The sequence below is a fragment of the Crocodylus porosus genome, unplaced genomic scaffold, assembly GCF_001723895.1.
Source record: "Crocodylus porosus isolate Cpor-Errol unplaced genomic scaffold, CroPor_comp1, whole genome shotgun sequence".
Taxonomy (NCBI): domain Eukaryota; kingdom Metazoa; phylum Chordata; order Crocodylia; family Crocodylidae; genus Crocodylus; species Crocodylus porosus.
Window position 1 is genome coordinate 3,008,651 of NW_017728937.1, and position 17,316 is coordinate 3,025,966.

At 39.7% G+C, this 17,316-nt stretch overlaps 1 protein-coding gene across 9 annotated transcripts in view; it reads right to left on the reverse strand.

The window, feature by feature from the left end:
- The window catches only part of PPP6R3 (protein phosphatase 6 regulatory subunit 3), a 104,660-nt gene that overhangs the window by 68,376 nt on the left and 18,968 nt on the right, over positions 1-17,316 (reverse strand). For 6 of the 9 annotated variants that reach the window (XM_019547270.1, XM_019547268.1, XM_019547263.1 and 3 more), the window contains 3 exons: positions 6,557-6,789; positions 5,021-5,207; positions 1,750-1,887 (listed from right to left, as the gene is read on the reverse strand). In XM_019547270.1, the coding sequence (XP_019402815.1) occupies positions 1,750-1,887; positions 5,021-5,207; positions 6,557-6,783 (552 nt within the window). In that variant the 5' untranslated portion in view covers positions 6,784-6,789. Of the gene's footprint in view, positions 1-1,749; positions 1,888-5,020; positions 5,208-6,556; positions 6,790-9,033; positions 9,162-16,482; positions 16,643-17,316 lie in introns of all 9 variants that reach the window. The other 3 variants (XM_019547266.1, XM_019547267.1, XM_019547269.1) reach the window with 2 other exon arrangements.

The window sequence follows — 17,316 nt, forward strand, 5'->3', positions numbered from 1 at the left end:
TGTGGGTCTCTCTCAGTGTCTTATTTTCGGGGAAACACGGTATACTTAATAAAAATAAGACATCCCCTGAAAATAAGCCATAGTGTGTCTTCTTGAGGAAAAATAAATATAAGACAGTGTCTTATTTTCGGGGAAACACGGTAGATAAAGACACCATGTACCGAAATCATGCTACCTATCCTTTAGCTCAGTGAATCTGTTCCAAAGACAGACAGTTGTTTAAAAACAATTTAATTGCAGATCCTCATACCCACTAGGGCTACACGAAATTTTGCCAGCTGTTTTATTTCAACACTGTTTCAACTAATTTTGAGCTTGAAAGAGCAAAATAGAAACAAAATGAAGGTCTTCAAAACAAAACAAGGCTAGTTGAAACATTTTGAAAGTTGAGTTTCAAAGCAGCCAACAGCCAGGTGGTAGAAGACCGGGGAGAACCAGGGCTGCGCTCCCAGAGGTTTCAGGCTCAGCCAGGCAAGGAGCATAGCCCTGGCTTTCCCCACCTCCCATTGGGCTGCAGGAAGCTGATCAAAGCGCAGGGGAAAGGAACTGAGTCCCGGCTGCTCAGTTCCCCTCCCCAGTGCTGCAGAGATCAGGCTGGAGAAGGGAACTCAGCCCAATCGCTCAGTTCCCCTCCCCAGAGCAATCAGCTGGGCTGAGTTCCCCTCCCTAGCCCAATGCTAGTGCTCAGCTCAGCCCCAGCTCCCTTCCCAGATTGATCCCAGCGCTGGAGAGGGGAATTGAGCAATGGGGTTCAGTTCCCTTCCCCAGCTCTCCAGTTCCAGGCTGCATCCCTCCCTCATCTAGCAGGCATATGGGGCCCGCAACCCTGGGACAACTGGCCCAGCCTCTGCAGTCCTCCCAGGGCTGGGCCCCAATCAGCCTGCCAAATGAGAGAGGCCGTTTCAAGTTTCCCCATTATAGGCTATGGGCAAAACGTTGAAAACAGGTGTCGAAACAGCATCACTGTTTCGACAAAATGAAACAGAACAATAGTTTCAAATCGAAATGAAATTCAAAACAAAATGCTGTTCCCTCGAAACACAAGTCAAAACAGAACAGTGACATTTTACACAGCCCTAATACCCACCGGTGGAAGACACACAACAGGATGCATGAGACCAAGACCTACATATGTAAACCTAATTCATGTGCATGGTTAAAATGCACACCAAGCAACACTTTCAAAGTGTGAGAGCTGTTTTGAGAGCTGGTGTAATGTTAAGATTCAAAGACTCAAAAAACTGCTGGTACAACAAGGTTTTTTTACTATTTGTTTTATGACATCTGAAGCTGCTCTTCATACTGCAATGTTTGTGAGAAAAAAAAGTTAGCTCTCAGAAGGTTCTGGTTTACAAGCAAGGTAAATGTTTTCGCTCGATCTGAGCCTTCGTACTACACGGCTTCTGTAAACCAAGCTCCCTTTCCCTGTCAGGGCATTTTTACATCCTTCCGTTCTCTTTTACAAGTTTGCTTTGTACCACGCCCATCCCTTCCCTCACACCAGGAGCTTTCTCTGTAGAAAAAAAGAGTGGGAGGAGAGACTAATCACTCCTGCAATTCCTATTTACATGTGCAGTGATATTACCATGAATGCTCTGGCTCTTCAAGTCAACCTGCCACAGGTCCAAGTCAGACCTAAGAAAAATCTAGGCAGGAGTTTAAATTAGTGCAAGTTAAAATGTATACAACTAGACCAGCACTTAAGTTACCCATGCCAAACACTATGAATCTTGAAAATGTTTTACTCACATTTAATACTTCTTGCCTGGGCTGGGGAGGTTCTATGCAAGTCAGTAGCCTGAGCAGTAAGTCCATAATAGCAGAGGTCCCTATGTGCTTTATAATGAGGTCTACAAAATCATGTTTTTTCTTTAAAAAATCCACAATCTGTAAGAAATTAAAAAGGCAGCAAGTTCAAATTTTTAACAAGTATCTTCTGTATTTTGCTTAAGACATTAGTATTTGAAACAAGTTCTGGCTTCATTAATTTTGATTTCTGGTGATAAAGAAAGAAAAGGAGATATTTCTGAGCAAAACGCTTGCCACTTACAACTTTCAAATCAAACAGATTCCTTAGTCCAGCAATATCTGGCCTTCAAACATTGTGAGGAATTTTAAACCTGATATTATGAAGTACAGGAACATTTCTATCAATCTAGTTATCCACAAAACTTGAGTTTGACATGCCAAAATTAAGGAAAAAAGGCAGTAAAGCCTAGTGGCTAGGAAACAGCTCTGGGACTGGCCCTTTAGGTGATAAGTGACTTCTCCCTACGACTCAGTTTCTCTCTCCCTCTAAAATACGTATAATATTGGACTTCCTTTGTAAAGTACTCTGCAATCTACAAATGAAGATTGCTATGTACAAGTTAAGTAACAAGTCTACTGTATTCCTTAAAAGATATTTTCAGATTTTTAGCATTATTGTAATACTGGGCTTTGATGTAGAAGGATGGGACCAAGGCTTCTTTAGTTATAGCAATTTAAATATAAGTAGATTTTTGTACAGCCTAAAGTAATCCTTTACAGAGAAGAAAGCTGTGACCTCTCATTTGGCACACCCAATGGAAACATACATGGTAAGTGATCCCAGCTGTTACAGAGGCTTACAGGAATCTTCTATACTGCAAAGAGTTTCTAAGGCTATATACAAGTTAAAGCAAGCATAATAAGGTCAGGAAAGCATCACAAGTAAAACTGCCTGGTAACATAGTTGTTAATAGGCAACTGAATACCACTGTATGCGCTGTCTAGACATTGTTTTGTTACCAAAACCTGTACACCAAATCAGTACCCTAGTAGTCACCTCTAGGTCTGGCACAAACAAACAGTCTCAAAATTAGCCTTTTCCTGGAACCAAGTTCTTGAAAACTGCTTAACAAGTTACAATTCTGCTACCTACAGCATAGTTTTAAAACAACTGTGGAAATTCATAACGTTTTTCAACAAAATACTTTTTTTTTTTAAAAACTGATGGGCTAATTAACTTATCTAGCCAGATCTAGCCAGACAGTTGTACCCAAGTACTGTTCCACGAAAGAGCAAGCGCTCCATCTATTTATGGACCTGTGCAGATGGAAATCCTTAAAAAAAAAGACAGAGCTCTATGGATCAGTATATTGCTCTGGCATCACAAAATGCTCGCTATCAAGTGAGCATTAGGGGTGTTTTTTTTAAATCATGTGTATACTGTAGGATGCAACTAAAATACTTGAAAAAATACATTTCCATGATGCTGGGACCAGTTACATCAACAAGGATTCCTCCACTTCAGATAAAGTTCTCGCTTGTGGCACAGACATCTTCATGCAAAGAACTTTTTTTTAAAAAATGAGGAGGGAAAGAGGGGTTGAGTGAGAATGGGGGCCCAAATAAGAGCTGTTGTGCCCATCTTACCTCTGCAAAGTAATCAAAAGCTAAAACAAATGGGGTTAGCTATAGTGAGCTGTAAGATGGTACTGCAGCCCTCACACTTCCTGAAGCAATTCTCTTCTTTCTCCGCCACCACTCCTGAATTTAACGTACTATTGGAACCAAACATCCATGCTGAAAAAAAACAGGTAAAAGCTACGCTGTGGCTATGTCTACACAGGCAAAATTGAACTGTGCAATTCATCACTGCTGCAACTCCATGAGTGGCAGCAACAACGAAGACCATAAATGCTTGAGTTCAGCCCGTGCTAATAATAGATAACATAGTAAAAGCTTTGGACCTGTACAGAGACTACAGCCTCTACCAGATGACAAACACTGGTAGTGAACTACACAGACAATTTTTGCCCAAGTACAAGCAGTTTAAAAGGGAAGTTCTAAGCTACATACAGAGCCTTTTAAATTACTTTGTTACAACAACACATTTCTATTGTGTAATGTAGAAAACAAAAAAGGCTATCCAATAAAAATCAAAGTTGGAATCTTATCCAAGCCAAATTTTAACTTTTCAGCAGTTTGGACTGAATGTTAAAGAGAATGTTAAGTGTCAGATAGCAACAACAAACTCTTGCAACAACCCGATCCCTAGACCTAATCCTTTGATAGAACAAAACTAAAGCCAGTTAGGGTCTGTCTAATACTGCTTTTGTTTTCATTAGGACCATCCAAACTTGTACAAGTAATAAGATTTATCCAGTAAATCCACTTTTCAATTCTCTATCTGGAAGGATAACACAGAGCAATGGATCTTGCCAAAACAAAATTCTGTCTTTGACAGCAGCAACTGAGACAATATGGAATAGCTACCCAAAATCTATTTATTAAAAAATAGGCATGTCATCTGATAAATGCAGACAGGCTACTTTTCATCACACGCTACTGTGTGATGAAGAATTCTTTGTTGATTCCAAGAAGTGAGCTGTAAGTATATCAAGACCATGTTAAAAAGTGCAGGTAAGAGTCTATTCATGACTTGCAACTGGGTCAAAAAAAAAAAAAAAAACCAAACAGTTCCTATCAGATCAGTAAGCACACACTGGTCCAGGAATAGTAGATTTAAAGGCAAGCAATGGGTGATTTTAGCAATGCTGGTTGTGTCATCTGCACCGAAGTTTTCTTTTAGTATATGCATAAGAAAGATATTATACAGAATTGGTGTTTGTTTATCAGTTTCATATTTGAGAAAACCTCTTTATAAAACTGAACTGAGGGCAAGTGATCGTGATGGTCCTTTCCGGCCTTAAGATTTGTCTGTTTGGCTGGAGAAGAACAACAACCAATGAGTTCATGGGAAGGAAGAACGGAAGATAGATATGTTCTCTCCCAACTTCCAGTATCGCTATTTTGCTCAGAATTACACTGCAAGAATGTTACCACAACACAAGCCAGTTTAAGTTACCCCAGTTTTAACATACTGCAAACATCAGGCTCTACAATAAAAACAAATATTTAATTCACATGGAAAAACGTGAGTAATTCAGTTCCTTGACTCTGCTACTGCCCTTTTAAAAGGCAGTCTTACAAGAATACGCTTGATATTACAACTGTATTGAAGCACTTGCTACAAACACAACATGTAAATATTTACCTGTTCTGGTTTTCTGCTGATAAGAATACTTAGCACCTTACTGAAGAAACTGGCCAGTAAAGGATTTAGAGGGGATTCATTTAAGAGGAAGCTGTACAGTTTCATAAGTAAGGACTCTTCTTCTCCCAACCTATCATTGATCTGCGAGACATCAGATGTCAGCAGCTCACAAGATATATTTGGATACCTAGAAGAGGAACACCTTTCATTATTCATCTGCTTATTCACTCATTATGCAAATACAATAACAGATACAGAGTGAAGTATGGAATCAAAAGCAGTCATCTGGTACAGTAGTTGAATAGATTTGTTATAGACAAAGTGCTTCTTTTTTCATCCTAAGACCAGGCTACTACATTCATGTTATACTCCAGTGGAACAGATAACTTGCTGGATACCAGATACATAAGGGCGGAAAATCAGAGTGGGTTTTTAGTTTAACGTCTGTCAGACCACCTGAGTAATGGCATCTGCCTTCAGAAGCCATTTTCCATGTCATCTGGGGGAGGGCAGGAAGTGACAGCATACTTAAAACTTCTACCCTATTCAGCTGAATGCCAGAACAGGGTATGAAGGATTGGTAGTGTTGTACCTTTACCCAACACAGTTTAAAAGAGTAGATATTCTGTGCATTACTATGAGTTTTCAAATTGTTTTTATATGCAGCACTGTATTGTATATTCTGAAATAGCCTAAGTAGCACAAATTCCTCAATAATTAACATTTTTAATTCAGTTTAGTTAACTCCTCTTACTAAACTGGTGAAACACAATCCTGGACAGAGCTGCAATTTGATCCAGTCAATTAGAATACTTCAAAATTTCAAACAAGTAGATGTTAAGCACAATGCCTCAAGAGGCGATACAACTTTCTACAACTCATCCTCAGTGGTCTTCACCAGATATCCAAGTGTTTGAACTAGTAGCATATTCTTAAAAGCTGCTTCTTATAATTTTTTCACCCAGTTATTTCTGATGGTGTAAGAATGAGTAGAGCTTCTTTACAGTCACTTAACATATTACACTTCAGTTCCTTTTGTGCAGGAACCACTTCAGGAAGTTTTCAAAGAAACAAATTATGATTCATATGCCAGATACCTGAATATTAGTCAGGGGTATCAAAGATATGGCCCACAGGCCATATCCAGCCTGCAGGGAACCCATCATCTAGCCTCCAGCACTACCTCTCTCCCTCCAGTTGATCCACATGCCACACACTATGTGAACCAGACCAGCCATGGGACACAGCACCTTCCCCAAACCAGCCGGAATGCGTACCACAGGTGTTGGATCCACCAGGCAGGGCAGGGGAAGGTCCACTGGTCTGATCCTGCTGGTTCTATACCACTCGTCTAGCTATACCACTCTGATCACTTTGACACCTCTGGTTTAAGTCACATGACAATCCTAAACCCCTTGAAAATATAAACAAGCTAAAAAACAGAAGATAGACATAATGTAATGTCACTACAGATTGGACTACCCTCCTTATTCTACCCTCTCCCCCAGCTAGTTCAGGCAAGTAGTGTTTTCCTACTTGTATCTAATTTTCTCATCCATGTCTTGAGGTGGTTCTTCTATTATAAATGAAACTAAATCTTCCAAACATTCCGATTTCAAGAGAAACTCGATAAGTTTGCGATTCTGAGCTTTACACTCTTGTAAAACATCCTCCTCATCCATCAATTCCTTCAGGGTTACATCTTCTCTCTCTAGAAGCGTGTCTATATGGGATGATGAGTGGAGATCAAATTTCCAAAACATACTGGTCTGGATAAGGAGAAAAGCATACACAAATCATTAATAAGTAACAGTTCTTATAAAAATTATGTTATGTCCATTTTGTAGCTTCTAAAACCATAAAGGAACATAAGGGCTCTTCTAAAGGTGGAGGTAAGACTTCTATTACCATAGGCTAAAATGAATCAGCAGGGCTATAAACAAGACTGATTTGGGTAATTTGTGCTAACTGTATAAGCCAATGTTTTAACTCTTCAAAAAGAGTAGTTAGGTCTAAAATTTGAACAGTGAACAAAGAAATGACACATTAATCTGTGAAAGAAAAAAAAGTTAATTTTATTGCCACTTAATTTCTCTTGTATATAGAGCAGGTTGTTAGTTAGGTCCAAATGCTTAACTTAAACCACAGGGTTCAAATAAGCACTAAATTTAGCAAGAAGCTTCCAGGGTTGGTAGGGTCAGAGTTGTGGGGGAGGGGAGGAAAGAGGAAGAAGAGGGAGGTGGAAAAGACAGGGAAGACACAGAGACCAGAAAAATTTACCACCTTCCATTGTGGCAGTACACCATTGAAGTGTACCCCTAGACCGATCCCATATCTGTACCTGCCAATTTGAGTACAGGGTCCCCATACTAATGGCCCACAGACAGTTCTCCTGCAGGGGCAACTTGTCCAGTTTGGGCAGAGGTAATTCTCAGGACACGCACACAGGATATGTACAGAACTCTCTGGGGAACTACAGATGAATTCAACCTTTCTGTACACACACTGAACTTAACCCTTTCCAGGCTTGCACCCTTTCCCTAAGCCCTCTTTACATTGACTCAACTTTCTGCTTCCATGCATCTATCCTGCATAAATCAAAACAAGCATGCTCCCTCTCCACAGGGAACTACAACTTCTGTTCCGTTAGCTGACCTTATATTACATGAAAAAAGAAAGTGGCTTCAAAGGGATTCTAAAAATATATAGTAATAAGTAACTAAGAGAAATGTTTCTTTCTGGCCAAGTGGAAGCTTGTATGTAGCAGCCCAAATTTAAACAGCAATCAGTATATACAGAATACTGTGAAGTGTTGACATTTTAAAATGGGTACCTTTAAAATTGAGGCTTTTGTACCAAATTCTAATTACTAAAGCATATTAGTGATAAAAAACATTGCTCTTTTGGCAGGGGAAGATAAACAACCACATATTTTAAAACAGAAAGGAAGATGCTCTGTGATCTGTAATGTGGTATGCAGAAGTATTTTAAAGGTTATAAGCAACAAATTCAAGCCATGAAAGATGCAGCCTACCACAAAAACAAACGAACAAAAAAAAACTCTCACAAATGAAACACTGTAATTCCTAGAGAACCTAATACAATTTGTGCATGTATGAATTTTGATCTAGCATGCCTATCAAGTTCACCGAGTGAAGTGTCAAAATTCAGCATTTCAAAATGAGCTTAAACACCAAGAATACTTTGACATCATGTCAAAGAAGAGTCCTTATAAGTTGTTGTAATATATGTAAAGAGCAATTACTAGTACTACAAGGAGTTTCTTGAGCACATCATGCCCATTTTTAATATTTAGCCTATATTTTTTCTTGTATTTTTAAATGCAAATACTGATATATATAACCAATATAGAGGCTGACAGCATCCAACATCAAAATTAACCCTAATTTATGGAATACACCTATAGTTTCCTCTTAAAAAATACTGTCATCATGGACGAATTGACAAGGGGAAAGACAAAAAAAAAATTAATTAAGATACCAGTGTTTTTGATAGTCTGATAATCCCATGCAAAGATCGAAAAGAAAGTTTGATGAAACATTAAGAATCAAAAAAACAGAACAAATCTTAAACACCTATTAAACATTAGTAAGCTTGCCAGAGTAAGCAGAGCTCATATATTTGATTTTACTTAGATGTGTTAGCTCATACATAGTAACTTAAATCACAGAACTGGTGTCAAAAACATTGGCTTATTTGTTGTTGCAACCATTTATCATGAGTAAATGAAACAGGAGTATTGCTATGCCAACAGGAAATGTTTTATTTCCAACTTACTAGACAGGACCAGTATGTTCCCCCTTCCCCCAGTTAATGCAAATGGCATGGCATCTTTTCAAGTAAGAACTATTAAGTCTAGTTCCAGATGTAAATCCCTCTGCAGTGATTTGAAAAGACATTTCACAAGCCTCCTTGCAAACTGTTTCAGTAATTTCATTTGAAAGAGAAATTTAAAAAAAACAAAACAGAAAATAGCAACAAAAAAGGCATACTACTGCAAACATGTTACTGCGTTATTTCACAAACTGTCTCCCAGGCAAGCTGTTTTAGGGGATGCTCCCTCAACATGGCAGGTGCCGACCAGACATTATTCCATCACTTTTCAACAGGAGCCCAGGTCCTTTGGAATAAGGAAAAATAAACACCATAAAATCTGCCAAAGGGGGAAGTCCAGGAACCCTGAAGAAAAGAACTTTAAAAGTTACGACAGGCTGATTACTAGAGATGGGCTATAACAGTTTCAAATAAGAAATAAGTAGCAGCTTCAAAATACGAAAATAAATGTTACATATTCACTTCATTGTTTTTCCTCCCCCTCCTCCCTTCTATGACTACTTGTAAAAAAGGAAGCTCTATTATATGTTTTATACAAGGTAACTTCTTTAGCAGTAGGAACAGATTTAGGTCCAATTTGTTCTTAAAAAAAGACTCATCTAAAATTTATTAGAGTTTGCTCTTTAGATTTACAATCATCTGCGGAACCAAATTTGCAGTTAAGATCTGCTCTCAAAGTCAGGATCAGCGGTGGTATGAACACCTGAAAAGAGAGACACTATGCAATGTACTACTTTTAAATTTTAGATGCAAAATTTGAAACCAAGATATACAGTGTGCTCAAAATTAGCATTTAAATGGAAGCAACTGATCCAAAACATATTAGAGACCTCTCAAAACTGGAAAGGTTTTGTTGAAAGAGCAAAAACAACTAAAAAATTAGCAAAGTGGTACAGGTGCATGACTGTCTCCTACACCATTTCATTATCTTTATTTTCTTAAATTATTCATATGCTAAATGTCCAACAGGCCTCTCCTTTGTCTCATTAAAAAACTAGACATTACAGAACACGTTTTAACAACTTAAAATGAAAAGGATCTCAGACCAAAATTAGTGCAAAATGATGGGTCAGAACTTCACTTAATTGGAATGAAATGCAACTGAGACTAAAGTAACTGCAGAGAAGATATTACAAGTAGCTTCACTTCTAATACTGGCTCAGAAGAAACCAGTTTGGCTTGTAAATTTCCCCATATAATCTGAGAAAAAAGAAGCAGTTCCCACAGTGTGAAGAAAATCAGCCACTGAGCTCCAGGTCATTAAAAAGTCACCCCAGTTTCAGACTTTGCTTGTTAAAAGGTAAACTAACTTGCCCTTCAAAACTGTATGCAGAATTGTCTCCATGAAAACAAATGCTTACTTGTAAATGTTTATTTCTTAGATTCAGTGAAAAGTAGAGCTTGTTCTGAAAGTCTGGAATATATTGACTATACAAGCCAAAAACGACTCAAAGGTTTTGCAAGTTATCTAAAACAGTGCTTTCCAAACTTTTCTTCAGCAGGGCCCCATTTCCTCAGCATGGCCCCTCACTTCCAATCCACAGCCCTCAAACCCCACCTGGTGATGTTGCAATCCCATTTGGGGTTGTGACCCACAGCTTGGCTGGTCTAAAGCTTCTAGGTGTATTTTTTTTTAATTGACACAAACGTACTAAAACTTTATAAATTAAAATTTTATTGCTTGCAAAAGGAAGTTTTGAAAAGAATATCAAATAAACTTTTAACAACAACCCTCCCACACCACTCCAAGAACAATACTTGGCATGTACCATATTTACCAGAACATAAGACAAGGTCTCTCCCGTACCATCAGCATGGAGGGAAGGGGGGGGCCTCATCCTATAATTGCAGAGAAAACTCACTAAATACAGCGACCATCATTAAACTGCTGCCAAAAGCAGCATGTGGCTGGCAATGGAAACCACCTATGAAGTTGATTAAATGCAATCAGAGCATGACTATAGAAAACATAACACACTGGGTAAGCATGCCGATAGGAACCCACCACAAGGATAGATTAGTGCAGACCACCCGATTAAGATACGCACTAGTGCCCACTGTGCTTAGTCCCCCTAAATGCCAAGTCTTTCAAGTCACGGTGAGCCACTACACCGAACACATTTCTACTTCCTCTTCACTCCCATAACTGAGCTGTGCTTTTCTCTCCTATGTCTAATGATTCTTGCTTCTTCACCAACCTTAAATCTCTGATAAACATCACCAAACAGGGCCCCAAACAGTTCATCCAAAATTTCTGATGCCTCCTCTCTCAACTTGTCACGTACAATTAGTGTGGTGCCATCCTCAATGACATGAGACAGGGCAACCTGGTCTGGCTTCATCTGCATATAAATTTTTGGAGGATCCCAGGACTTGAGATAAGAGTACCTGGTTCCAGTCATGAGTGGGAGTGCTAATTAAGACATGGATACTTGGGGGGGGGGGGGGTAAGATGGATGAATTAAAATCAAGACTCCAAGTGTAAACAAGCAAGCACACAAACTCAGTTACCCTGCCAAAACATGAAGATAGCTTGTCCACTAGTAACTACACTGAAGGACCAAGTAGGCACAAAATGAGACTCTGAGCATCTGCTTTAACAAATAAGCTAGATTCAGGACATTCTGGCTTTCCCCAACACCTCATGTAACCTATTAGTGAAGACAGTTATCAATATATTCCACAAAGTAAATGGTTCATTTAGTTTGAGTGATCATCATTCTTCACAGTCATACAGGTAAACTTGAATTCATCAGCAGACACAGTCTAGAGTGTCTGTTGCTGCAAAAAAAACAAACCTACAGTAGCAGCACAGACAACACCACTGTTGTCCAAATGTGAGAAAGGTGGAACAAACATACATACTGAGCAATGCTGAGCTGCAGGGTCACCACAGCTCGAGATGTGGTTGACCCTGGTGGGGGCGCAGCCCACTGAACTATATGACAGAAATGCACAGACACGTAGTGAGGGATCCGCGTGTGGGGCAAGGGCGGGCCGCCTGCTACATGCTCAGGGCCAGGGGCTGCACCAGACTCTTCCAGAATGTTGGGGGAGGAGGGGAAGGAGGGGGCTTGGCAGTGGTGGCACTGGGAGAAGGGGCTGTGGGGGTGTTACACCCCAAAAATTTGCCATGGCACCCTCATAGTCCTCCCTGCCAGCACTGCTACCAGCCGCTCCAAGCAGAACTCCGGTTCAGCCCCCGCCAGGAAGAGTCCAACACAGTCTCTAGCCCCAAGTGCACAGTGGGCAGCCTGCTCTCACCCTGTGCACAGATCCCTCACTATGGGGACCTCAATCTACTCCCCCACGCTGGCCAACAGTCATACCAGTCAGCTGATAAAGCTGGTCAATAAATCGTCCATCAGTTTTGGCCCAAAAAAATCTTTACTGATGCACCCCTAGGTTCTATGCGTCTGGTAAGCTACTTGTCCCACTGTTCTTAAACATGAAGTTTTTCCTAAAACTTAAAATCTTCCTTCCTATAGTGTAAACTTGCTGCCTCTTCTCCCTCAAAAGAAAGAATTTTTTCTCTATCTTCCTTATGGAAACCTTTTAAATACCTCTACTTCTTGAACTATCATCACAGGATTCTTCCTCCATAGTTTAGAGACATGCATGGAACAATGCACAAGCAGTTAGCCAAATGAAGCAACCAATGCAACAGATCCTATAGCAAACTAAAAGTCACTTCTTCTGGCTGGAAGTAGCAATACATCTTTTCCTCCTTCAGGCAACCAGTAAAGAAAAGCACGACTCCTATCATAGCAAAGACATTAGCTCTCCAAAAAAGTTTAAAACGGAAGGTCAGAAGAAAACTCCCTTTTTACTGCTGAAGACAGACTACAGGAAAGAGGTTCCAACAGGCACTCCTGAAAAGAGTTGCAAAATATCCAAGTAGCAGAAATATTTCCCCAAGTTAAGGTTACAAACCACTTCCTGTTATAAAGAGTTCCCCCCATCCCATCTCCCACTAAAAAAAAAAAAAAAATCACTTGGGTTGTCATCACCTAGATTTTGTGCTTGACATTAAGCACTACATGATGTACAAAGTAACTCCTTTTTTAACTGAAGTGTTCAATATTTTGTCCCTTCATCAGCCCAATAGTATGGCATTACAGGATTCAACACAAACATGCTACTAATGCTAGGGTGTCTTATTTTTTAAATCCATGGAAAAATGATTAGACGCTATAGTGATAAGTGTTTTATAAATGCAGATTAAGTAGATATTTTGATATTAGCTTGTGCAGACAGTTTTCAAAGGCAAGCATAATCAAACATTTAATTGATGTAATTTGAAAGCTAGGTATAAACAACAATTACTGAAGCAGACTAAAGAAGACAGCCAGGGAGTATGTTCTATAGCTATCCCTCATTATTCCAATAGTCTTTCTTTGGTTAAGTACTACTTGTAGACAATAACTGACAGAATGGTTGCAGGAGACAATCTACTGGACTTGAAATGAATACTGGTTTCCAGGGCTTTGTAGCATAGTGGTGCTGTATCTTTTGGCCCTGCAGGCGAGATGACTGGCACACTGCCCAAATCCTACCTCATGTCACCTGATTCTAGTGCACAGAGTCATGCTATTCAGTCTGCAGGCTCCCCATGAGTCCAAAAATTTGGGAAAAGGGGGAGTGGCAATTAATGCTGCCACCACATTTCGGAACTGCAGGTTGGATTATATAACTCCACAGGCTGGATCCGGTCCTAGGGACTGAGCACCCCTGCTGTACCATACGGACAATGCCCAATTCTTCTTTCAGGTAGCAGCATAAGACAGACAATGGATATTGATTTTATCCCAACAGGAAGAAATGGAAAAAACCCAGCCAACCACAATAAACAGCACCAGAAAGTTTCTAAAAGTTTCATCTGAAGTTCATGTAAGAGTTTAATTTCTAAGAATTTCATTTGCATTAGTAGTTAAATACATATTTGAGCATCAGGCTACTTGCAGTGTTCAACCTCTGGATACATCAAGAAAATGCACCACATTTAGGGTCTTCATGTTCCTTCATTAGGAGAAATGTACTTTAGATTTCTACACCATGAAGCTCTCATTAACTTTGGCAGTTTTGTCAATTAAACCCAAGTCCCAGCTTCTGCCTTGGTTCCTCCCAAGAGTCATAATTATTATTATGCATTTTCTTTATTCTTGAGATGACCCTGAATTTAAGACACCCTGCCCCCAACAATTAGATTCTATATAGAGAAGATTTACAATATGTATTCTAGTTTTCCATGTATAAAACCTAATTATTGGAGGGTAATCTTTGAGGTGGGAAGGTAGTGGGGATGCAGGTGGTAGAGGCAATCAAGCAGCTTACTCCATTTGTACTGGCCCCCTGCCTACTCTCCCCAGCACCTCCCCCTGCCCCTGTTTCATTCCACACCATCAGGCTCCATCCCTGTTCCAAGCCTGGTGCACTGAGCATAGTCCCAGCCCAGTCTAGCCCTACAGCAGCCATGCAGAATGTGCCCCACAACTGCAGGGCTGTGCTGGGACACTACTGCAGCCTGAGGCACAGAGTACCAACAGACTGTTGGCATGGAGTAACGATAAGGGGGTGGGGGGGAGAGAAGGGGAAAGATGAGATGCAGAGGTATCAGGAACAGGGAGTAGAGAGAGGCAGCAGCTGCAGCTACGGCCCCAACCCCAGGTAGGGGCTGAAGCCCAAGTCACAGCAGCTGCCTGCCCTCCCCAACACTACCCACATGCACAATTCTAAAAGGGGCTTCTCCCTCCCCATATTAAGTAAGGAAAAAACCCTCAACTTAGAATCGAGTAAAATACAGTAACATTCATGTTCTGCAAAACATCCCCTCAAAATGTTCTTTAATAAAATGAAACCAACAAGCCTCTTCAGTGCCATTCTCTAACTGACCTAGAAAACAGGGGAGGCAACTTTCATAAAGCCATATCACTCAAATAAGGGGTAGCCATAGCCCAGTGGAACAAAAATCCCCACTCAGCATCAGGCAGGTCAGCTATGCCTGTGAATATACAGCAGGTTGTTCAAGAAGCACATGCATTCTTTCCAAAGGTAAATGCATGTTTTTCTATTTCAGTAGTTAATAGTCTAGCTGGTTGAAAACTGTTTTAAGTTAATGCACACACTAATTAAGGCTTAATGCTTAAGATACCCAGCACACACTGACTTCAATCTACTTAAGGAACTGCGTAATGTCTGTATACTTACAAAGCAATGAGTTCCCCCCAAAAAGTCCTAATAAGCTTGCCTGTTTGCACATCATCATTAGAGAGGACAGTTAAAATTAAAATAGCAATCTTGGGACAAGTATCAAATGCCTCCATGTCCTATATTCCACCATGGCATCCTCCAGCTATTGGTTAAGATATTGGATTAAATCAAGACTCCAGGTGTAGACAAGCAAGCACACAAACTAAATTACCCTGCCAAAACATGAAGATAGCTTGTCCACTAGTAACTACGCTGAGGGACCAAGTAGACACAAAATGAGACTCTGAACATCTGCTTTAACAAACAAGCTAGATTCAGGACATTTTGGCTTTCCCCAACACCTAATGTAACCTATTAGTGAAGATAGTTATCAATATATTCCACAAAGCAAATGGTTCATTTAGTGTGAGTGATCATCATTCTTCAATCATACAGGTAACTTGAATTTATCAGCAGACACAGTCTGGAATGTCTGTTGCTGCAAAAAAACATTTACAGTAGCAGTGCGGACAACATCACTTTCTTCCAAATGCCGAGAATAAGAACTTACAGCTGAAAATTGTTTCCACACATGCACCTCCATCCATGTATACATTAGTTCAGAAACATTTTCTGCACACAAAAAGATGGAATACAACAAATGCTAAATTTGTGTCATTTCTTCTGTGATGGATCCAACAGTAAAAATAATTACTTTACGTAGAAAGTAATAAAATAACCTTAACAGGTTGGCCTTAGGTTCTGTTTTCAACTGAAAACACAACTTTTCAAAATAGCATGTTACAGATCAGTAGTATTTTTAATCGCTCTGCTGAACAAGAGATAGCATTTTTGGCACACAGGCACCTGAGCGCATCACCCAACTTAACAGTTCAAACACAAATATCTGACGTTTATATTGGAAAACAAAAAGGGAACAAGTAAGTTGGGAATGCATTAAATGTCAAGGTTCCCTAGGCCAGCGTCCCAGTTGCCCAGTGTCTTTCTAGTATAAACCCAAACTCTTCATTACTGGTTTTCCAAAGGTCATATTTTAAAGTCACCATAATACTGCATTTGACAGTGAAATAGTAGTGGTAACAGCCAGTGGTGATGGACAATACAATTAGCTACAAAAGGGAGAGAAATCACTGGAAGAATGATGCAAGGCAAAGGAAGGAATGATCATCGAAAAGCTGAACTGCAGAAAGGGAAGAAGAGTGAGAAGACAGAGCTGAGACCTACAGAAATAAAATAGATAAGTCAGATCGGAAGATGGGGGGGGCAAAAAGGAGAATGAAAACAGGATCTGAAGCACCAAGGAACCACCATGTTTAGGTGGATGATTTATGGGAGCGGGGGAGGGGGGGGGAAAGAGCTATCCCTACAGATTTAAATTTAATAGCAGTGTTTCTTACCTGTTAAAAACACAAAAATATTTTTAAAAAATTAAGAAAACAAAACAATTTGTATTCTTTGTGGCTCCTTGCCCATTACAGGGTATCCTGGCAACAGCAAAATCTTTCAATCTATAGTATTAGCAGGACTGAATTAGGTTAAGATGAAGCAGATTTCTTCCTACAAGAAAAAAAACAAAACAAGACATTTCATAATGTTAAAGAGGTTTCCATTAAACAGCACAGTTGGCAATGTGAATATTAAAAGGTGTTGCTCCCAAGAAATGGAGCATACAAGGTGCTGGTGAAAGGGAGAAGTTGTAGAAAAAAAAAAATAGTGCCGATTCTACCAGATGTTTTGAGATTCATTAAGAAAGTTGTTGCAGCCTTATCTGCCTATTCATTGGCCATCTTCTTTGTTCTGGTCAGGATATGTGAAATCTTCATATTCTCACTCAGTATAAAATTGTCTCCATGAATGAAGAATTTAAGATCTCACTTTTTACTTTAAAAAAATTACTCATAGTTCTACCTTTCTGAGATCTCACATGGCTTCAGCCATAAAAAAAAAAAAAAACAAAAACCCCAAAAATCTAGGAAGCAGCATGAACACAGGTTTTTTGTTGGTATTTTGTTTCTAGGTTTAAAAACCCCCAAACAAACAAAAGCAAAACAGGTCTTGCTCTATCATGACTGAAGTATACTGTGCCCACAAACTGGCAACTAAGAAAGAGAATCAAGCATGCAAGCCAATTTAATTATTTCAGCAAGACAGTTAAAACTGGCTTAAGTCAGTTGCTGATTTATGCCAAAAACTCAGGGGTTTTTTGCCACTCAAATGATGCCATGTTCAAG